Raw genomic sequence first — 22,834 nt, 5'->3', positions numbered from 1 at the left:
TATACATTATTATGTTTTTTTATCACAAAGGAAGAGGGTGGGATGGATCTCAGTGGGGAAACAGGAATAAGAGAGCAAGCTGGATATACAAAAATCCTTAGAATAAAAAGTAAGGAGAATTTAGGAGATTTTTGGTTTTCTAAGCTGAGAGATTCAGCTGTCAGGGTTGGTGTATATACTACAATGTATTCATGCATCTAGCTTTTCAATTACTTTCATTATCGTTGGAAAGTAGAGGTTTTGTCTCCACAATAATGAAATAAGAAAGGCAGACTCTGCCTAAAATGAGGGAGCTTTAAAAATGTCCTTGAACTAATGGATGCTTTGAATCCCTACAATGAGGAAGAATAATGAACAAAGAGTAAAGGGATTTTTTAAAGCTCCCAGTAGATTATAAATGAAAAAGAAAACAAAAAATAAATTCACGTATAGCCTACAACATCAGTTAAGTAGACATTTCAGATGTCAGCAAAATAACTTAACATGTTGCATTAACAGTAAATGAGTAGGCTAGATTAGGGCCGATTTGAATATCCAAACATCTTTGGCTATTCAAATCTGTTGTTAGAGTCACTATCCCATTTAAGCATATAGCCACATTAATAATTATATTTTTATCCCTCTCATTATGATATTTATGAATCAATCAACTTTCGAGCATCTACCAAAGAATGCTAGTAGAATAAGGGAGAAATTATCTAATTATAGTCAAATTACCTATTTTTGGCGTGACACTGCTCCCCGCTGACATCGTTCTGGTACTACGGTTCCGGAAAAGGACGAAATACCTTCCCGGGCATTCCCGAGCTCTACCCCTTTCGAACAGAGTACCTCCAAACCCAAACCCCCCACCTCCCCATCAGAGGATAGAAACAACAAGCCACCATTTTGTTTGTGCGAAAAGACGGGAGACAGGAGAGAAATCGAAAGAGGGAGCGACTGTTACACCGAGCACAACGACATCGAAATCCGCCGCCGCTATACGACTGGCAGTGTCATCTCGGAGCAAAAAATAAGATAGTCCTATAAGAGACAAGAACAGAAAAGTTGCTGTTTGTGATCAAAGGAAAGGGTGCTCATTTTTACGAAGCCTAGAAGAGAGACAGAAGAGGGCAATAGCTACATTAAAACGAAGGAACATCTGAGTGATAAATTCCAATAACTCTAACTAATTGTCAGAGGATGAAAATACAAAAATGACAACTACCGGAAATGTGAAATAACCATTGATTAATGGTCTGGGAGAGGGACAAAATAACCAAAAGGGGAATATTAAAACGAATCAAGAAAATTAAAAGGATAAACGAAAAGAGTGTATTCCAGAGACTCAACGAAAGGATGAGGAAACAGAAATACATTTTATGGAGTTGTAACTGTATTTCTGGACCCGAAGCTCGCCGCTTCTAAATCACCCATAATATTGTAGCTAGCGACCCCCCTCGCTCATCAGATTTGAGCTAATCGACATCGCCGTTTTCTCTTGTGCTTCGTTTTCTCTCGCAAACTCATTGTTAGGCTATATATTTTGTTTTATGTGGTGTCAGTGGAAAATACAAGGGATTTACTGAAACATCTGCAATCATTCAGCTAGTTACCATGCACCTGTCACTTATGGGTTAGCTATTTTTCATTATACTTGGTAGGCTGTAGCAATAAGATAGCTACTTGATACAAGCAATAACACTAAGACTCACAAGACGAGACGTCCTTTACAAAAATAAAAGGCTAGATTGAGTATATCCTATAGGCTATATATTTTAATAAAAAGGTAGCAGACCGCCTTGTGCAGAAGCCAAGCGATGCATTCAGAAATTAGATATGGTTCCAGATTTGTGCAAGTATTTTGAATTTATTTTTCAGCGATCAACAGCACATGCAGAGGTTGCCAAATCCAAATTCGATAATATACGAATCACAAATGTTTTTTTAAAAATGTACCAGACAGTTTAATTTCGTTGGACCATTAAATAAATCGTGTAAGTATGCGGTTATACGTCAGATATTGGCTGGATATCTTATAAGCATCAGTGACAAGTAATGTATTATCTTTCTACTAGAACCAGTCATCGACACTTGCACTAATATTGCACCCTGCCATTTATTTATTCCACAAAACAATATATCACACATTTCCTTGTGGAAGCCCAATGAAATTAATGGTGACTACACATGTTTTCACCAACTATCAGCTGGACTGCACCTGATTAACATTTTATATTAAAGAGCAACAACACACAGAGAGTGGTTTATTTTGTGGTATTTCACGAATACATCACCAACAGCAGCCGACGACACTGGCAGACATGCGGCTAATCGTATAGTTATAGCCTAGGCTGAACTTTCTGGTCAGTTTTGAAATGACAAAAATGTGATTGGCTCATGTTTAAAGTTTTTTCCCCCATGGGTCTCCACTCAGACATCCAGTGCATTCAGACAGTTCAGAAAACATATCACCCCAAAAAATTAATGTCATGTAAAAAGAAGTGACATTTCTTTAAATAAAAAACACTAGTTAACTCCATCGATGAGTCATTTGATGCGATCAGTTTTTTTCAAGCCAGTATTTGGTAATGGGATCAAACTGCAATTATTACAATGGAAAGCCTGTCCAACTTGAAGTTGTGCTCCTTCTGGAGTTCGTCTTGAACGTTGTATGAGGCGATTTCCTAAAAGCAGTTTCGGGGGTGCATTTCTGAGTTGCAATTACAGCACTAGCCTCGCCCTGCGATTCCCCCAACCTTGCTCCCAACCTTAGATTTCACCGCCGAGGATGGCGGAAAGGACGGATACAGTCGTGGAGGACATGTCTTGGGACAGTTTCTCCGTCTCCGAAGAGGCTACATAAGTTAGTCAAAGGCCTGTACGGTTCTCTCCTCTCGCTGACTCCCCCTCCCTCCTCCTCCGCTCGCAGAAATCTATAAAGAACAAAAAATCCGACAGGGGAGGGGGGTTGATACGCCGAAGCTGAAAACGAGAGGCGAACCCAGGAAAGGAGAGTGTTTTGTGTACGAGACTTTCCCCCCCTTCGTGCCAAAAAGGAGGGGGAAAAGTCAACCATTCAAAGGGAAGAAAAAACAGAAAATCCCGTCAGGATTCAAAGGGAAGAAGCCTGTCTTTCGCGGATATACAGCTATATTTTTAATTCGTAAAAATATGGCCGAGAACGTTCTGGACGTTGGCCCGCCTTCAGCCAAGAGGCCTAAACTCTCCTCTCCGGCACTTTCTGTCTCCGCTAGTGATGGAAACGGTAAATATATGCATTTTAAGTAACTTATTTGAGCTTCTGTGTCCATTTTTGTGTTTTAAAGTCCAGTGTTTCCATGTATGCTCGTCTTTGAAGACGGAAGACTCGTGCGGGTAATTGCCTTTATCGTTTGCCGTAGCCAGCTTGCTTCTGGGACTTCACAGAGACTAGCTAGCTAGCTAGCTAGCTAGCCTGCTTGTAGCTAGCCAAGTTACCTGAACGCAGACTCCGGGGGATTTTTTTTTTCGTTTTTGGTTTCGTTTGTTGGATGGATATATTATTTAAAAATGTACAATTAAACGCGAATTTATTTAAGAAACATCAAGACGACAATACACTTACTTTAAATGTAGAGGTGATTTCATGTTTCAGATGAGGCTGACAAAGGCAATAATTTCAGTAAAGATAACGCTGGCTAGTTAGCTCGCTGTTCGGTAACATGTAAGGTGCCTAGCTAACCATCTAATAACGGTAACTTATCTGTATTAATGAAAGGCCTTTCATTTGACGTTAACTGCTAGAAATGTTCGAATACTTTTGAAGAGCATACAATAATGTTTTACTTGCTTGCTAGTTGGCTAAGTATATTGTTGAATGTTAAAGATGGCGAGAACTTGTACCCTAATAAAACTTAGGGAAATGCAGCACATACATGTATCGTTTAGTTTGTTACATATCTTACTGGTATTTTTGATCGCTACAAACTTGCATTTTTGTTATTGTTTTATTTAAAGCGGAGACGACAAAAAAATAAACATTTGTTTGGTGGCTTGTGGGCCAGCGTTAGCCACAGTTAGTTAGCTAGCTAGTTAGCTCGAAAAGCAATATCCAGCTGTAACAGGCCCATGTTGGCTAGCGAGCTATGTTCAGCATTGCCATTGTTAGTTTTTCTGTTGGCCTCAGCTAAGGCTCGCTAGACTGCGGCACATTATAAAATTAAAATATCCTTGTTAACGTTCAGTTGCTACTTGGCTGACTGGTTGACTTGATCAGTTGTTTAGACGCAAAAACCTAAAATGTCACTGCGTCGTGATCATGGATTTCAAGTTTGATTATTGTTTTCAGGCTGTTCGACACAGCGTATGAAGTTAGCAAATGAGTTGGTTAGCTTGCTCGCTAAGTGTTTCGGACATTTTTTCATTGTATCCCGTTGCCATTGTTCCCACTCATTGGATTGTAGCAGTAGTATTCACGTCACAAAGTGTTTCATATTTTGATCGCCGAATTAAATGCACAATTTTATCCTTCACAGAGCCTTAAAAAGTAATTTGACTAACTTTGTTCATGAGCTCTTTGCTAAATTCTTTTAAAGTCCGAATACAGACTTCCATGCTTAATCAATTAAGGGAAATGTTGTGATTTATGTTTTGTGAGTCTGGAGTTGTATACGGCTTGCTAACGTGTTATCATTTATGTTTTGAGTTTCCAACTGTTCTTCCTCATATTTTATTAAATACACTAGCCATTGCGTGTGACCATCTTCCCTCTTTAATAGTGGTTGTGCAATGAAACGTAAGCAAAAACTACGAAAGCCTTCCTCTGTTATAGGGACTATATTAAACGTTAAACTGTTCATCTTATCGAGTATATTGGATATGAAAAAGCCCCAATATCCCCCACATTCTGTTGCTTATTTTCTAGTGCCATGTTCATGTCGCGATCGCAATTTCCCCAGTCCGTTAATGTTGAATTCCTAAAATGTTGGGGCACAGACAAGATTCAGTGGTCATTGTGAAGAATTTGATATTTGTTACTTTATTGGTTTGATGGCCGAATTGCGTACTTTGTGTAGTCTCTGCTATGTAGTTAGATCAGAAGCAAAAAATGCGTCACACTTTTAGTTCTACAGAACGTTAAGTATGATAAGCTGAGTATAGAGAACTTGTTGCTGATCAGGCAGCTGAAATGCATAGACACTCAGGGTCTTTGAACAGCTTGCTATGTAGCATGTATGCATTTTGAAGAGAATGCCTGAACTTGGCTCTTTGCAGATTTAGCTAAACAAAAGTATGGTGTAAACAATGCAGTTTTGAGATTATGGCATTGTTTGCTAAATTATATTGTGACAACTTTTTTAGATTAATGTTAACCCTTTGCTTGACTACACTGAAATCCACATGTTGAATCCTGTCAGTAGTGCCTTGTTCAACAGCTGCTTCATATAGTCTTGCAGTCAAATTCAGAGTACGACAAAATCACTTGTTGCCTCTTTACAAAGTTTCTGGGAGTTTTTCTTACCCCTTTTAATTGCAGTATTTTCCAACAAACATTTTCTATCAAATGTAACAAATTTGTGTCATTTTGTTGAGTATTCATTGCTTATCTCATTTAGACTGATACATTTTTTTAAATCAGGGTCTGCCAGGGTGTATTTCCAAATATTCTGCAAAGTGACTGCCCTTGAGGGGCAGCTGCTTGTCTGTCTGGTACAGGTGCAATAGTTTGCTAAACTCACGGTTTGGTTCACAATTTTGGTGTCATGATTTTGGTTTTTCTGTATGCAAATTAGAGAAAAAATACCATTGCCAATGCAAATCTTGATTAAATTTAGAATTTTTTTCAGTTTAGTTTACTTTCAAAAGGAGTGTCACTTTCTTAATGTAAAATAATGTTCACATTATAGGCTAAGGCCATGAACATTTAAAGCACATTAAAGTCAGCCTGGACCAGACTATGTAAACAAGGCAGAGTAGGTTCATTAATTTGAATCTGATTAAAGATGGCCCACTCTTAAATGAAACATTTTTCTAATTGTAATTTAAATGCAGTATTTTACTGTCAAAATGAAAAGAATATGGTTGCAACTTTCCTCTCAAAGAGGGAAGCAGCATTTTGTTAAATGTGTTTCTTGTGCTTTTACCAGACACACTGGGGTGATGTTGGGGTAAATGGACTGTCGTGTTTCACATGTTTTCATCGGTTTGCAATGCACTTGCAGTCTAATAATTAGTGGGCTTGCTTTGGCAAGCCCACTCTTGCTATCTTTCATATATTTTTTTTAATTATCTGCACTTTCTGCCCAATGTTTCTAGCTCTAACTAGTCCGACAGTTTTTGTACTACATTCAAACATTTTACGCCAAAATGACTGGCTAGTTTTAGACAATGTTGCTTGTATTCAGATTTTGAAATATTCAAAACCTTTTGTATTATTCAACTTTTTGTGAGCAATTTCTGTGGTCAGTCCATAGAGGGTCACTCGTGGACATTTAGTGAAACGCTTTAGTAGGATGCATGCGCAGGTGGTCACTCACTCACTCATGGATGCTTAGTAGGACGCACTTCCAACAGCACAAGATATTTAAGCACAGCTTTATCGCCTAACGTTACTTTAGCTAACCCTAACATGTTAGCGTTTCGCCCACTTTAGTTAACCTAGTTAGCGCGTACGGATGCTATCCTGCACGCATGAGTAGGAGCTACCTACACACACACGTATAACCCGCATACGGATGCTATCCTGCTCGCATGAGTAGGAGCTAATGACACACAGCTACAACCACCGATACAGATGTATGGACACATGAAGAACAACAAATAACCTTACAGAGGTGAGGACATGCCATAGCTAGCTAGCTATATAGTTAGCCAAGTTCTACTCATGACACTTAGGATATGACTAATCCCTGGAACATAATCGCTACTTGCTGATCCCTGGCTGTATATGTAACGCTACGGTGCGCCCTGGGTCTGGACGGTTTCGTGCTTCTTCTGAGCTATGCCCCCCCCCCCTCCCACTACCATTATTATCACTAAATCCATATTTCTAAGTAGCGGATTTAAACCGTGTCGGCAGATCCTTTAGCTGTTAAACTGTTTTTTTTTCTCCCCTCATGCACTTGCCATTTCGCAAACTGGCTGAAGTTTCAGCCATTAGCTGCACTAGCCACAACTGCACCTGTGCAAATGGTTCTGCTGGTTTTGGATTTAAATGGAAGTGGTGTGAGTTTGTGATCTTTGTATTTCTTATTTTCGGTGTTGTTTGCCAGCAAATAGAAATGGGGAACATAACTGCTACGTGACAAATTAAAAAAAGCACAAAGTTGTTGTCAAAGTGCCTATTTTGAAAATATAGCTGGATATGAAAGGGGACTTTTGAAGCTACCGAACCGCGGGTGGTAAACCGAATGGGAGCCTTTGCATCCCTACTGTCTGGTAATGGAGCGAAGCTGTGGCAGTCCGTGTTGCTGTCTGTGAAGCATAGCGGACACTGTTCTTTGGCATCAGAATACATGCAAGTAGCAACGGTTGAGTAAAAGCTTATGGGGGAAAGATGATGTTCATATTTCAGAAGAAGGACAACGAGTGCCGGTTCTACAGTTTTCATACGGGAGTGTGATGAAAGTAATAGCCTGATACCAAAAAAGAAATCGGGCACTGGAACGATGTGCGTTCACAGGTTTGTTGTGCTAATGTCCTGGATTCTTGCCTTTCCAGTGACTAGGGTTGCCGTGGTTTATGCAGCACAACTCATTTTTGTGAACGTGTGTTACAAGGCGTCCTTTAGGAGCTTGGTGCATTTGTTCTCGTAAAAGGTTTACAACGGTACAAGAAGCTTGCGGTCTCATCAGTTGCTGCTTTTATAGACTGCTTACAATTTTTGTATGCCGATATGAAGAAAATTGACGGACTAGTTGAAATCCTGGGCCATAGCCAGATTTACAGATAAATACATTTTCTGTTGTAGGAACCAGATTTTTACTCCATATATAAATTTCCGAGAACAGAAAACATTGAGAGCTCGGCACAGAATGTCAGCGTCATCTTCCACACCTCAGACATTTTTGGATGGTTCACATTTCTTGACAGTATATTTTTCACTTTTGGTTTCAAGTCATTGTTAACCAGGACTGTTGCTAGGAGAAGGTTGTTAAGGCTGTCCCTGAAAAAGACTGATTTGTTTGACTCTGAATAGATTGCACTTGGTGAATGTTTTCATTTGGCATCTAGTGGTAATTTGCCCCAAGAAGCTCAATCAGGCAAAACTCTATCAGAGGTCTGTTGAGCTTGGTTTGGGCTGGATGGAATAAAAGCAGTTCACCCCTGCTGCGTTTCCATATTTTAAATTCCACATCTGCAGAAGTGCATTTTGCAAGTTGCCGGTTGGATGCTTTACTTTGAAGGCATGTGACCTTCAGCTTTAGCCCAAGATGAAAGTTTTTTCTTTAGCCCAAGATGACTACCGAAATTAGTCTCCCGGTTTGTTCTGCTACATCATCGATTAACTGTGCGTCCTCCCATTTCCACACCCTGGTCAGTGTCGCCAGCGAATTGAGTGATCACATGACCCAACGGCCAATGACGACGGGTGGAAAGAGTCTGTGGCCTTTGCGGCGCTCAGATCAGTTGGTCTGTTCCTGGAGTTCTCTGTTGAGTTTGAGGAAATGCCAAACCAAACCCGAGGGTAATGCTGCCCACTGGAGCACTGCTGATTGGCTGGCCATGGCCAACATCAGGAATATGATTGGATGCTCCTGTGAAACGCTGGCGTGTGCTGTTCATGCTGCCATGTATCGGCTTGACCTCGTTTGCACCGCTTTTCGTGTGGCCCCATGTGGCTCTTCCCTAGTGCTGGTGGAGCAGGGAGCACACGGAGTGGTGTGTCTCTGAACGCTTGCTGCTGTAGAACATCTGAAAGGCCTGTGAACTGGCTTTCGTCGGAGCGTGATGGCGTGATGGCGGATGGCTCTTGCCTGTACACTGGGCTGTCCCCACGAGGTTCACTGTAGTTCAGCACCGGCACTCCGTGGAGAACAAGTCTAGGGCAGGTGAACTCTTCTCTTTTATAAAAAGGCAGAGCCTCTCTGTGTTTCCTGACTGACCGTAAAAGCTGTGCAGTGAGTTATGAGTGCTTAGGTTATGTGTGTATGAGATTGGCAGAAAAGACCCAAGCTGTGATGTCACTAACCTTAATTATTTTCTGTAATTGGGGTGCTGTGGCCAGGCCCACAGAGGGCAGTGGCATTAACACTGTGCCACAGAGGGCAGTGGCATTAACACTGTGCCACAGAGAGCAGTGGCATTAACACTATGCCACAGAGAGCAGTGGCATTAACACTGTGTCACAGAGGGCAGTGGCATTAACACTGTGCCACAGAGAGCAGTGGCATTAACACTGTGCCACAGAGAGCAGTGGCATTAACACTGTGTCACAGAGGGCAGTGGCATTAACACTGTGCCACAGAGAGCAGTGGCATTAACACTGTACCTGTGTGCCTTGTGTAGAAGGGCAGTTTTCTCATAGTGGTCTTTCAGTGTTTGGCTGTTCAGGCCCTCCTGGCCTCACAGGTGTGTGGTGCCCTGTGAAAGCGCGGTTTGCCCTTTGGAGAGGGATCGCGTGCCCCGCTCCCCGGGGCGCTGGGTTTGGGGGAGGTGAGGTGAGGTGAGGCTCTACCCTAAAGCAGCGGGGTCATGGAGAATCCCGTCCGCCCCTCTCTGAGGCGGTGCTGTGTCCTGCCAGTCATCCAGAGCAACCCCAGCCCTGCCCTGCTCAGCGGGGTGAGAGTGTAGCCGCGGTGTGTCCTCAGTCACAGGCTCTCCATTAACCTCACCCTCTCAGGTCTGTGTTAACGCACTGCTGCTGCTGCCCATTCACCTGCGTGTGTATGCCTGTGTGTGCTTGTGCGTGCATGTGTGTGTGTGTGTGTGTGTATGTGTTCGTGCGTGCGTGTGTGTGTGTGCGTGTGCGTGTATGTGTGTGTGTGTGTACGCAACGCATGTGCTCGGTTGACCCGTGTTTGGATGTCTGACAGCCTGGGTTATACGCTGTTCTGATTAGCATTGATCAGGTTGCACCGTCATGATTGAGTTCTCTCTCATTCTCAGACTGGCTCTGTATTTGTTCATTTGTGGCTGTCGGCGTTGGGACAGTTTCTGATTTCTTCAGCCAGGAAGGATCAGAAGATCATCTAATTCCCCAAACTGCCTTAAATCTGGAAGGCACTCAATAGTGAGCAGGACGGTCAAAGGTCTAAAGGTGTGAGGCGCTTCGCACGTGCGATATTGCCAACAGGACACCGTACATTCAGGCAGATTAGCCCTGTGACCATCACTGGCCAGGCCAGCAAGCTTCAGGCCCCTTGTGGAAGCGTGGTGTAGATTTCTCTGGGATGAACTCTCTCACACACGTCCTCAGGCAGCTGTACGCTACTCTAGCCAGGTCTGCTTCAGCATGGGGCACCAGAGCCTAAGGTGGTGATCATCATTCAGTCCTCCCGGGCCGCTGGGGCTGCTGGTTTTTGCTTTAGCTTTAATATCAGCGACCGATTCAGACCCCAGAAACCAGGTGAGGTGAGTTAAGGGTGTAATCGTCTGCTTTACTTCATCAATTAAGTGCTGAGTAACAACAAAAACCAGCAGACCCTGCGGCCCGCCAGGACCAGGGAACGGGGTCACTGGACTGTGAACACACCCGTTTGGTGCAGAATAACAAGTGTAACAGCAGCATGGATCACCAGGACGTGGACAATTCTACAGAAATTCGGCAAATTTACCTTTTTGTGCGCTGCTGTATTTAGCGATGTGCCGGTGGTTCTGCGTGGGGGCAGAAGGGCCGTATCGCTGTATGGGGGCCGTCCGTGCTGAGTCGCGCTGGTGGACCGGCTCAGAAGTTGGGGGGGGGGGCGATCGGACGGCCCGCCCACTGTCGAGCAGGAACGGAAGATCCGGACGCCGCCCTGCCCCACCCCGGCCCGCGTCCTCGCCCCGCGTCCTCGCCCCGCGTCCTCGCCCCGCGTCCTCGCCCCGCGTCCTCGCCCCGCGTCCTCGCCCCAGGCCGGCCCCCGGCTCTTTTCCGGCCTGCGCCGGCACGCTCGGTCGTCCGATTCGCCTCGCGCTCCGCTCGCTCTGAGCACCGCTGGTGGATTTGAAGAAGTCTCCCCCCCCCCCGCCCCCATTTCGGCGTGGCGTTGCGCGCGATCATCGCTGGCAGGAAATGGAGGACAGAGGGTGTTGTTTTTCTCCTTCATTGAGAAAATGGTGCCCCTTTGTGCCTAACCTCCTTCATCTTCATAATGGCTTTGAACATCAGCGTGTCCTCAGGGGGCTCTGGCATTATACACGGTCCACCCCCCCCCCTCCTCCTCCCCCCCCCCCGCTCAAGAAATTAATCTCCCTTTTTTTCTGTGTTTTAGTGCAGGTTGGTGTGAAAACCATTTGTTGCATTTTAATGCCTCGCGGTGTAATCTCCAGCACTTCAGCTCCTGAGCGTTCAGTAATGTGGATCCACGCCGCTCCTCCTGCTGACCGTAAAGCTGCCCGCTGCATAAACAGACATCACAGGCCGAAGCCCAGACTTTGGCGCTGACTGACTTCGGGTTTTTAAAAATTATATTTTTCTCTTCCCCCCCCCGTTGGATTAGGGTGGGTCCAAAGCCCCTTTCACAACCTGCAACATTGTCGGATTCAGTTGTCCAGGTTAGGCAGCGGTGTTCCCTGTGCACACACCGGTCTCCTTCACGGGAAAGGTCCATGTCGAGTCTGCTCACACATGACATGACTGCTCCGGGTATACTGAGCAAGGCAGGATGTCTGCCCTGTGAAGCAATGCAGGACAGATCATTAACGCTGCGTTAGTTTGTCTAGAAAGCAGCCAGATCATTTTCTGAAATAATAGTTTTGGCCAACAAGTGAATCCTACCAGCGAAACACAGCTGAAGAGTGGATAGTTTTAGGATGATTTATGGTAACCTCTTTAGCCGGCATAGCCCAGTTATATGATCCAAAATGGCTAAGGGTAGATAAACAAAGGAAGCATGATTTATCAACTTAAAAAAAAAAAAATGAAATAAAAAAAAAAGCTACAGAAATAATTATTTTAGCCAAGTTAAATAGCTCTGCCGTATCGGCCTCTGATAATGGGGTCTGCTTCATTGCGTTAAAAAAGCAACTCAAAACTGGCAGAGCCTGACACAGATGTTTACGAGGGCGAGGTATTGCACAGCACCCGAGCAACGTGTGAGGCAATGATGACAATTTTGTAACCGTGTTCTTAAAGGAGACAAAGCCGCGTCACGCAGGGGGCAGTGGCACCGTTTGTTCCATTCCTAAAATAAACGTCCGCGTTTCCCATCGAAAAATGACACGGTGCGGCTCCAACATCGTCCGCGTGCAGCGTCGCGTATTTGTGCGAGAATTGTTGAGAGTGCGGATTCAGTAATAGTTGTATTTGTTAAGGAAATTGTGCCAAAAACAAAGGTCTTCTTGGAAGGACGTTGTAACCTTTTGTGTCCTTCACGTTGCTGCTTTTTGTTCACACTGGAGTCGCGGCGAAAGATTTTCGTAAATCTTACACGGTCCTGACCTGGCAAATTGGCGGGAACGTCTTACACGGAAAACCGACACCTGCTCCTGTTCACGCGTGACGCCGACATGAAAAGTTGCGGGAACATTTACGGGTGAAGATGCGCGCGTGAAAGGGGATTCGGTTTGCCGTGGCTCATGGGGATAATTGCTGCATTAGTTGGTCCCAGTTGTGTGCCAGTTACCCACAAGGGTGCCAGTTGTCATGAGTGAGGTGCCCCTCTAGATTTGGCGCTAGCTGTCCTGTAGTACGGTGTGGTCGACTGTGTGGCAAATGGGCCTGGCTTTTAGTTAGTGGGCGAGTGGGCTCTTGGCCCAGATCTTGCTGGGGTGTGTGTGGCACAGTGGAACCCTGCAGCCCAGTTGATAATTCCAAAGTGGGGAAATAAAAAGGGGGAATGGCATGAAGTGGGTCCACTGGCACCTGTGAATGCAAACCAACATTAAACTAAAAAAAAAAAACGACTTGGTATAAAAAAAAAAAAAAAATAACTTAGGCTAAATTGTACTTAGCGGAATCATTTCAGTCGATCCCATTTGCCTGTTTGTGTAATGGTTGCAATTTTGCATGTGTGCACATCCATTTGGCACACAAATTTAGGCCCCTATGCGATAATCTGGCTGCAAACTCTTGGAAAGGCATTTCAAAGAAAGAATTGCCTTTCAGGTGGCGATGGGTATCTTGCTGCTGTGTGGCACTGCTGCAGATAGCTGGGTCTAAATTTGCATGCGATTTGCTTCACACTCGCCAGGTTTAAGATGGCCTTTTCATGGGTGTGGTTTTCCTTGATGTGCGTGTTGTCTGTGTGTGTTGTGGTTTGTATGGAGCTGTGCATCGGTCTGTGATGTCTGAAATACGCTCATCAGCCAGTAGCTGAAGGCTCATTTGCCTTCTGCGTATCTGCCTATCAGCACAGCTGAAATCAGTTCAGATAACGGTCTGATAACCCGCCGCTGCCTAGTGAGCTGCCATTCAGCTTACTGCAAAGCACCGTGAAGTTTTCGATCTCTCTTCCTCCCTCTCTCTGTCCCCTACAGAGAACCACCCCCCCCCCCCACAGGGCGACGCTAAACTGATATTATTTCCACTTCTTTAACTTCGAACGCACCAAAATTATTTTTCCAGTTGGCAAACGTAAATATTCTGGAGCAAATGTTCCTAAAATGGGAGCCCTGTGGAGCCTTTCCCTCTGTGCTGGTGTTGGGATGGGCCGCTGTCTAACCTCTCTCTCCCCGCCCCCCCCCCCCCCCCCCCCCCCCACCCCCCTCAGATTTCGGCTCGCTCTTCGACCTGGAGCAAGACCTCCCGGACGAGCTCATCAGCTCCACGGACCTGGGCCTGGCCAACGGCGGGGACCTGAGCCAGCTGCACACCAGCCTGGGGGGCGCCGCCCAGGACGCCGCCGCCAAACACAAGCAGCTCTCCGAGCTCCTGCGGTCCGGGGCCCCCCAGCCCCCCGCCCAGCAGGGCGGCGCCGGCAGCCCCGGCGGGGGCCCCATGGGGCTGCTGGCCGGCATGAAGTCCCCGGGCATGGGGCCGCAGCAGCAGCAGCAGCAGCACCTCTCGCCCCAGCACGCGGGCATGATGCAGCAGCAGCAGCAGCAGCAGCAGCAGCAGGCGGGCATGGTGGGCGCCATGAACAGGGGCATGATGGGAGCGCAGAAGGGCAACGGGCCGCAGCAGGCGCCCGCGCCCCAGCAGCAGGGCATGATGGTGGGCCAGGTGATGAACGGCTCTCCCAGGATGGGCTACTCGAACCCGGGGATGGGCAGCAACAGCAACCTGCTTGCGGACACCCTGCAGCAGCAGCAGCAGCAGCAGCAGGGAGGAGGGGCACAGGCGCCACTGCGGGGGCAGCAGCCAGGAGCACTGAACAAGGTAAACAAGGCACCTGTGTGAGCGGCAGAGCTCCGTACTGCTCCAGCTTACAGAGACCGTTCACCCAAAAATTGAATTCCTCTCACCCAGAGCACTGGCTGTCCATACAGATAGTATCGCTGAGATTTGATCTGTTTTTTTTTGGGTATTCGCTGCAGCTCACCCCGATGCAGTGGACCTCATAAGACCCATATTTTTGTGGTGCTCAGTGCGCCAAAAAATTCACATTAAAAAAAACTCAACAGCAATATCTCCTTCCAAATAGTGCGTGTGAGTTCCAAAGAGTTTTTTAATGTAAATTTTTGGGACATTGAGCGCTACAAAAATATGGGTTAGTTGAGGTCTGTTGTATCAGGGAGAGCTGCAGTAGAAAACCAGTCAAATCTCAGCTGGATGGATACATGGTGCTCTGAGTGAGTGTAAACACATGGCTTAATTACATTTTTGGGTCAACTAGGGTTATAACGAGTTTTGTTGCTGTATCCTTGAGTTGGGGATTTTTAAATTTATTATTTGATTTTTTATTTATTTATTTATTTATTTATTTATTTACTTATTAACTGATGAGTTTGAAGGGAATTGAATTGAAGGGTATAAGGGAATTAGACTAGTAGCAGGGCAGCTAGCCTTATTCTACGGTTTGAGTGTTACTGTTGGGCCTATTTGTGAGAGTGATGACAGGTTTGGTAAAAAGGTGACTCTTTTCTCCTGCTGTTACATGCGTCGTATCTTTTAAATGCGGCTTTCTCGTTTTATGTGAAGTTTTAATGGACCGCATCTCCCTGTATGGGACTGATGACATCATCATGCAGAAAGGCTGGTATTGGCTGAAGGAGCCCAGTTGCCTGCATAAACCAGGCTGCTCTCAAGAGCAGGGGAGCCAGGAGCAGTTTCTGGGTGCTGTACCCCTTTTCCCCCCCCCACAGTTCCCATCTGTTGACTAAACTTTAACACAAGTTTTCAAAAGCCCAGAGTCTTGAGTAGTGTGATGCCTGTTATGAGACCAGCCCCTCCTTTTCTATGTGAAAGTTGCAGGAGGCGGGAATTCGGTGCATTCTGTTCATTCGAACCCAGCTCGCGTCTCTGAGCTCCTCCTTAGTATACTCGTCCAGTGAGCTTCATCGAGGGCGAGGATCTGAAATCTGGCCTCGTTCAGTCCGAATGGTAATTTGCTGGGCGGGTAATTGATGCCGTTCTCCCTGTGGACGTGGTTTGCGATCACGTTGCCTGCTCTCGATGATCTTTATTTTCTTACTTTGTTCTCGCACTGATTCAATTACCGGGGTCCTCTCGAGTTTTGGTAATGCGTACAATCGATTTTTATTATTAATTTGTCCATTTACTTATTCCCCGTAGAAAGTCTTGCGCTCGTGATGTCACTGGCATCCGGCGGGCTGTGGGTTTAGCGCTCCCGCGGCGAGCTTAAAAGGCGCGGGTGCTTCCGGAACGCTGTATTTGGTGCGCAGCAGATACATTTGCCACGGGAGCAGTAAAGTGTAGTCGGGATACTCTTCCTCAGTTCGGTTTTGTCCTGGCACCTGGGTGTGCGTATCGATGTGCGCGTTACATACCGTAGTGCTTGCCCTCGGAGGCGGGGCCGTCTCAGGGCAGCGTGCGCTGCAGGCTCTGCCCTCGGGTGTCGTTTCTTGTCTTGTGTGTGGTTGCTAATGGACGCTTTCTCGGCACGCTTCTTCCAAGGACGGTAGCGTTTGCAGTGGCCGTTTATTGTTGCGCTTTCTGTTTGAGCCCAGGTCTTCCTTAAATGAGCGGAGTGAGTGGGAACGTGCGCAGGCTGGAAGGGGAAAGGGCTGGCTGATCGTCCCCTCCCTCCGTGCGTTCCGCTTGTGTTTGTTGTTTGTTGCAGTGCGCTGCTCCAGCATTAAGAGCGAGTGCACTTACAGGAAGCAGCGGGGCGTTTATTAGTTTGTGATGACAAGTGCGCGATGACTGCACTCTCCTGAGTTGTTTGTAGTGTGCTGGGCTGTTCTGCCTCGCTCCCATAATGCATCTGCACGCACTGGCTGCTGGGCTGTTCTGCCTTGCTCCCATAATGCATCTGTACGCACTGGCTGCTGGGCTGTTCTGCCTCGCTCCCATAATGCATCTGTACGCACTGGCTGCTGGGCTGTTCTGCCTCGCTCCCATAATGCATCTGCATGCGCTGGCTGCTGGGGTGTTCTGCCTTGCTCCCATAATGCATCTGCATGCGCTGTTCTGGGGGAAGGCTGGACTCATTAGTCCCTATGTGCATGAGGAGGAATAGGACAGAACTACACTGGCCTGCTGAGCCCTTACACAGCACCAGCGAGCTAAATGCACACAAACCCTAAAGGGCCAGAATCCACACATCGCGATGCAGAAGCTCTAAACCCATCGCCGTCGCTAACATTGTTACCTGCTATTTTATTTTGCAGTTTAGCTTCTTTTGTCGGGATCTGTCAGAACGACGATGGTAACGAGTGATAATGTGTCTTGCTTGCCTGGTAAGATGCGTACTGTTGTTGGATGATGACTGCGGACTATGGAAGCCCTGAAACCATATCCGCTCCCCGGGTATGTTCTGCGCTCTGTAGCTATGGATGGACTCCGATGCGCTGCTGCTTGGCAGATCGTCACACAGGTGTTCAGCGGCACCTTTGAAAACCCTCTCACAGGGCTGTTGTAGCCCAAAGGATTACTTTAAAAAAATGTGTTCAAATAAAACCTGCTTTGGTGGGAAATGAGTCTCGGGGAAAAATAAGTGAACGCTCATTCTGGGTTCTGTGTTCGCTTGCTTTTGAACCATGTTTTCCAAATTATGTTTGAAAGTCACCACTGACAAAAATATACCTGAGACTGGGCAGTGTCCTTCAGAAACGTTAAGCTCCTTCTCTTCTCATGAGCTGTGCGAGGTGGGACAGTCCTTCTCAGCCTTGTTTGTAGAGCAAGTGTCTTTGTGCTCATTTTCACACCGGCTCAGTTCTGACTGAGGTTGATTGGTAAATGTTAATTAACTATGCAAAAATACGAAATTAAGGGGCTGGGGGAAATGAGCTGTGTTTTCATTATATATTATGTATTATGTATATATTATGTATGTTATGTATGGATAGTCTTAATGGGCAATATCTGTGTTCACAGAATACCTCAAAGGGATTCTGCCCAGAACATTTTCATTTGGCTGAATGTGTGGCCAGCATTTTGCGTTCACTTGGACATTGACCAGCGAGTGAGCCAAATTAAATCTGCAGTCTACAATGCAGTGCAAATGGAATGCAAACAATGTTTTCAAAAAAAATTGTTAATTACAAGAGAGATATGCAGTATTCTGCTAATTACTATAATCTCTGCTATCATTTGCACATTTTAATAAATTGTGAATTTAAGTGGTGGAGTAAACCCCTTTTTCTGTTCAGTTATTGTGGCGTGAAATGTCCGACCCAAGCCGGGTGATGAAATGGGGTTTAAAATATTTAGCCTCTGGACTCAGTGAGCCTGAATTCCAAATTTTATAATCTGCTCCGCAATAAAGCCTGGGGGCGACTGCTCATTTTCACTCTTTATTTTTGGTGTTTTCCCGCTAAAATTCAGGGGCAGTTTGAGCGAGGGGACGGGGGACGGGGTGTACTGTAACTTGCATACAAATTCCGTCGCACCCTTTCAGATAAATCGCTGTGTTTTTGTGTTCTGAGCTGCTCGGTTCGTCCCGTGTCCCATTGCCTCGATGCCTTCCGTTTGTCCAGAGCCGCATTTGGAGAACGCGGTGCTCCCCCTAATTCATGTGTCCAGAGGCGCACACCACAACGCAGACTTTAGAGGCCAATGAGACGCCGAGGGCGGGGCAGGTTACATGGGCGCTGCCGCTGATTGGATACTGATCTTCACAAGCTGTGGAAATTAGAAGGAACTTAAACAAGCCTGTAACCCAGCTTTGTGAGTGTTATTGTTGGGGTTACAAGACAAGGACTCCCAGAGGTACTAAAAGAAATTGTACGGTTACGCAATGAGAGGTAAATAATTGTTCTGTAACTGTTAAAATCTGAAGGTGTGGCACATCACTGAGTGATACTGGGGCCCAAGGCTAACAAGAGTACTGTTACAGAACTTGAGATTTGTGGTTTATTAACAGTGAATTTTATGGTGACCGTTTAAAATGCGATGCTCATCGAACTCCTCTGTGCAGTGTTTGAGCTGAAGAAGAAACTTGTGTTTGTGCGCTTGGAGTGCGTTTTGCACATGCGTGTGCGTGTGTCTGTCCTCCGTTCAGTCTTCCATTTTCAGGGAGAAGCTCATTGGGGAGCACCAAACGGGTGCTGGGTTAGGTTCGGGTGCTGGGTTAGGTTCGGGTGTAAGCTGCTGTAGCGTTTCACTGGCTGGAGGTAGTGCGCGGGGGTTAATTGATTCACTGAATATTAATGATGGACGAATCTCAGTGAGTTCTGCTCTGCGTGCGGAACTCCAGGAATGTGGTGTTGGTGCATTTTCCATGGGAATTCGGCTGCGCACGGTCAACGGTTTGCTGCGTTCTGTTTCAATCAATTCACAAACATGAATCCAGACAATGAATTTAAAATGGTTCTCCTCAGACTCTTGCCTCCCAAGCAAGGGGTTCCCTAAGAAAGGGCTTCAGATTTTTACCGGTTGGGAGACGTGAAATTTGTGAATGAAACGAGTGTGCGCTGCACTCGGCTAACCGCGGTTTTGTCCTGACGTGACTGCAACCCCACACGCGAGAACATCCAAAAATAAAACGCCATCGCGTTCAGGCGCTGCGAGACTCGAGTCCCCGTCTGGAACGTTGGGTTGTTCTCCTTTCAAAACGCAGCCTTGCTGCTGTGTCCCCTGCCTGACATCACACTAATCAGCCACGCCATTACATTGCATTTTAGCAGACGCTTTCATCCACAGCGACATGCAAAAGTGCATTTCATGGTCATTGGAACAACTACAAAACACAGGTGCGATAATGTCATCCTTTTGCAGCGGCTGTTCTCTGTTTGTTAAGCAGAACATTGTCATTCCATGATATTGGGGGGGGGGGGGGGACTTTATGCTATTTCCTTGATGGGGAACATGTTGTAGCTACCTGGCTAGCTGATCTGTGTAATCAGTATGAATTAAGTGGTGTGCGTGTGACATAAAATGCACCCTCAAACTGGTTCTCATGCCCTCATCTCCTTGTGTCCCTCTTTTCCCCCTCCCTCTCTTTCCCCCTTTCCCCCTCTCCCCGTCTTTCCCTCTCTCCTCCCCCCTCCCTCTCTTTCTCTCCCCCTCTCTCCCTCCTTCCTTGCAGATGGGTCTGATGGGTAATGCTGGTCCCTATGGTGGCCCGTTTGCTCAGTCTGCAGGCCAGGGTCTGGGGGGTGCCGGGCTGGGCCCGCAGCTCCAGAACAAGGCCGGTCTTCCCAACAATCTGGCCCAGTTCAGCATGGACAAGAAGACCCAGCCCATGCAGGGCATGGCCAACATGGTGAGGCCTCTTCTGTTCCTTCGGTCGGAGTGTGTGCGTGCCGGCATGCACTTAAATCCATTTACATTAAAGACTTCCAGCTCGACGGTTCTTATTTCAAAATCCCCTGAGCCATCTACACCTCACAAGTGCACTGTGACCATTTTACCTGTGCAGTTCTTGGGCAGTTGCTGCCCTTTTTACTCATCAGCTCTGTCCTGTAGCTAATGGCTGCCGTCTCTCCACCCCTGCCCCTCTCTCTCCACCCCTGCCCATGTGTCTCCACCCCTGCCCCTCTCTCTCCACCCCTGCCCCTGTCTCTCCACCCCTGCCCCTCTCTCTCCACCCCTGCCCCTGTCCCTCCACCCCTGCCCCTGTCCCTCCACCCCTGCCCCTCTCTCTCCACCCCTGCCCTGTCCCAGGGCTCTCCGCAGGCCTCTGCAGTGGTGCCCGGTGTGACGGGACCAGGAGGGGCGGGGGGAATGGTGTCCAGCCCCCAGGGCGGGCTGGGCTCCGCCTCTGCAGCCTCGGCGGCAGCGGCGGCGGCAGCAGCGGCAGCAGCGCCCCCTACGGCCGACCCGGAGAAGCGCAAGCTGATCCAGCAGCAGCTGGTGCTCCTGCTCCACGCCCACAAGTGCCAGCGGCGCGAGCAGGCCAACGGGGAGGTGCGCCAGTGCAACCTGCCCCACTGCCGCACCATGAAGAACGTCCTCAACCACATGACCCACTGCCAGGCCGGCAAGTCCTGCCAGGGTGAGCGCCGCGACCGATCTTGAGACTGCATTTTATCTCAGTAGGATACAGTAGTGTAGCCTGTTCCCCTAAGGGTGAGAGTTTGGGAGGAGCTCATTCTAACGCGCTGTTCCTTACCCCCCCCCCCCCCCCCCCCCCCAGTGGCGCACTGTGCCTCTTCACGACAGATCATCTCTCACTGGAAGAACTGCACGCGGCACGACTGCCCCGTCTGCCTGCCACTTAAAAACGCCGGGGACAAGAGGAACCAGCAGTGTGAGTGTCTGTCTGTCTGTCCCTCTGTCTGTCTGTTTCTGTCTGTCTCTGTCTGTCTGTCTCTGTCTGTCCCTCTGTCTGTCTGTCTGTCCCTCTGTCTGTCTGTGTTTCTGTCTGTCTGTCTCTCTGTCTCTCTTTCTGTCTGTCTGTCTCTGTCTGTCACTTTGTCTGTCTGTCTCTCTGTCTGTCTCTGTCTGTGTGTCTCTCTGTCTTTCTGTCTGTGTCTCTCTGTCTGTCTGTCTCTCTCTCTCTGTCACTGTCTGTCTGTCTGTCTGTCTGTCCCTCTGTCTGTCTGTCTCTGTCTGTCTGTCTGTCCCTCTGTCTGTCTGTCTGTCCCTCTGTCTGTCTGTCTCTGTCTGTCTGTGTTTCTGTCTGTCTGTCTCTCTGTCTCTCTTTCTGTCTGTCTCTGTCTGTCTGTCTGTCTCTGTCTGTCTGTCTGTCTTTCTGTCACTTTGTCTGTCTTTGTCTGTCTCTCTGTCTTTCTGTCTGTCTGTCTGTGTCACTCTGTCTGTCACTGTCTGTCTCTCTGTCTGTGTCTCTCTGTCTCTCCATCTGTGTCTCTGTCTTCATCTCTTTGTGTTTCTCTGGTCTGTCTGTCTCGTCTCTGTCTGTGTCTCCGGGTGATGTTTAGATACAATGTATGTGCATTGATCCCATGGCTCCTTGAAAATCTCTGAATAATCTTAAATAAATAATGTCTTAGTGCAGAACATTACTGTACTGCTGCGTTTCTTGGCCTTAGCTGAGGGTTTATTTTTTATGTTTTTGTGAATGTGCTGATGGCTGCTTGGCGTTTTGTCATTTGTTTGTGTTCCTGGCCTGTGAATCACAATGGTGCACTGTATGCTGGGAAAGTACTGTGAAGACCCGTCCTCTCCCTGTCCAGTCTCAGGAATGCCATTGAGTCTGTTTCCTTCTTTTCCATTGTGTTACGGGTAAGAGTGTTAACACCTCTTTTTCTCCCCCTCCTCCGTTTCCCTGTCAACTTCTGTTTTTCACTTCCCTCTCCCTCTCTTCCCTCTCTCCTCCTGCTGTTTCTCCCTCTCCCTCTCTTCCCTCTCTCCTCCTGCTGTTTCTCCCTCTCCCTCTCTTCCCTCTCTCCTCCTCCTTTTTATCCCTCTCCCTCTCTATTTTGCCTCCCTCTCTCCTGTTTGTCCCCTCCCCTCTCTCCTGCCCCCCCCTCCCCCCCCGTAGCTCTCCTGGGCAGCGCCAGCGTGGGCCTGAGCTCCTCCCTCGGGGCCGTCCCGGGGGGTCAGCCGAGCGCCCCCAGCCTAAACCCGCCCAGCCAGATCGACCCCAGCTCCATCGAGCGGGCCTACGCCGCCCTGGGCCTCACCTACCAGGGCACCCAGATCCAGACCCAGCCGGCCCAGCCCGCGCTGCCTGGCCAGGGGCTGCAGGGCCAGCCGGGCATGAGGCCTCTCAACGCTATGGGTCAGTGCGGCGCTGCGCGGGTACAGCTCGGGGGTTAGGAGCCAAATTCGGCTGAAATCGACACACTGGTCGGGGGCGTAGATTCAGATTCTGCGGTTGTGGTAACCACAGGAAGCACAGAACTGATGACATTCGCTGACCCGTACACGGAAAACAAAATGGCTGTGGTAAAGGAGAAGAAACTTCTAGCAATAGACTTTGATTTCAAAGTCGCTTCAGTTTATTTAGCACTGCAAAATCAGAAATGAACAAAGAGGAGATTGTATGTTCGTCTCCTCAGTCAGACAAGGGGACTGGCCGCCAATGTGATGTTTTAGACCAAGTGCAGGCAACCTCCACATTTTCAGCAGTGTTTCTGCTAGTTTGGCGAGCAAGGATGTGTACACTGGTGGCCAAATTCAATGTGGAGTTACGTTTTCTCCACAAACGCGTTGTTTTATGTCATTTAGTTCGTACAAACTAGCTGAAGTTTGTTTCCGCAGCAAGTATACTCCCAGCTTAAGACAGCTGTGATGTCATCATACCGGTAGAAAACGGAGAGG

General features: G+C 47.5%; 1 protein-coding gene across 3 annotated transcripts in view; it reads left to right on the top strand.

Moving 5' to 3' along the window:
* Positions 1-876: 876 nt before the first annotated feature.
* ep300a (E1A binding protein p300 a) overlaps positions 877-22,834 on the top strand; it is a 48,985-nt gene continuing 27,027 nt past the window's right edge. For all 3 annotated transcript variants that reach the window (XM_035404637.1, XM_035404636.1, XM_035404635.1), the window contains exons 1-6: positions 877-3,247; positions 13,815-14,422; positions 19,695-19,871; positions 20,273-20,603; positions 20,745-20,858; positions 22,053-22,292. In XM_035404637.1, the coding sequence (XP_035260528.1) occupies positions 3,154-3,247; positions 13,815-14,422; positions 19,695-19,871; positions 20,273-20,603; positions 20,745-20,858; positions 22,053-22,292 (1,564 nt within the window). In that variant the 5' untranslated portion in view covers positions 877-3,153. The remainder of the gene's footprint in view (positions 3,248-13,814; positions 14,423-19,694; positions 19,872-20,272; positions 20,604-20,744; positions 20,859-22,052; positions 22,293-22,834) is intronic.

Source organism: Anguilla anguilla, chromosome 2 (assembly GCF_013347855.1).
Source record: "Anguilla anguilla isolate fAngAng1 chromosome 2, fAngAng1.pri, whole genome shotgun sequence".
In the NCBI taxonomy this organism is placed as follows: Eukaryota; Metazoa; Chordata; class Actinopteri; order Anguilliformes; family Anguillidae; genus Anguilla; species Anguilla anguilla.
This window is presented reverse-complemented; position numbering and strand designations above follow the sequence as displayed.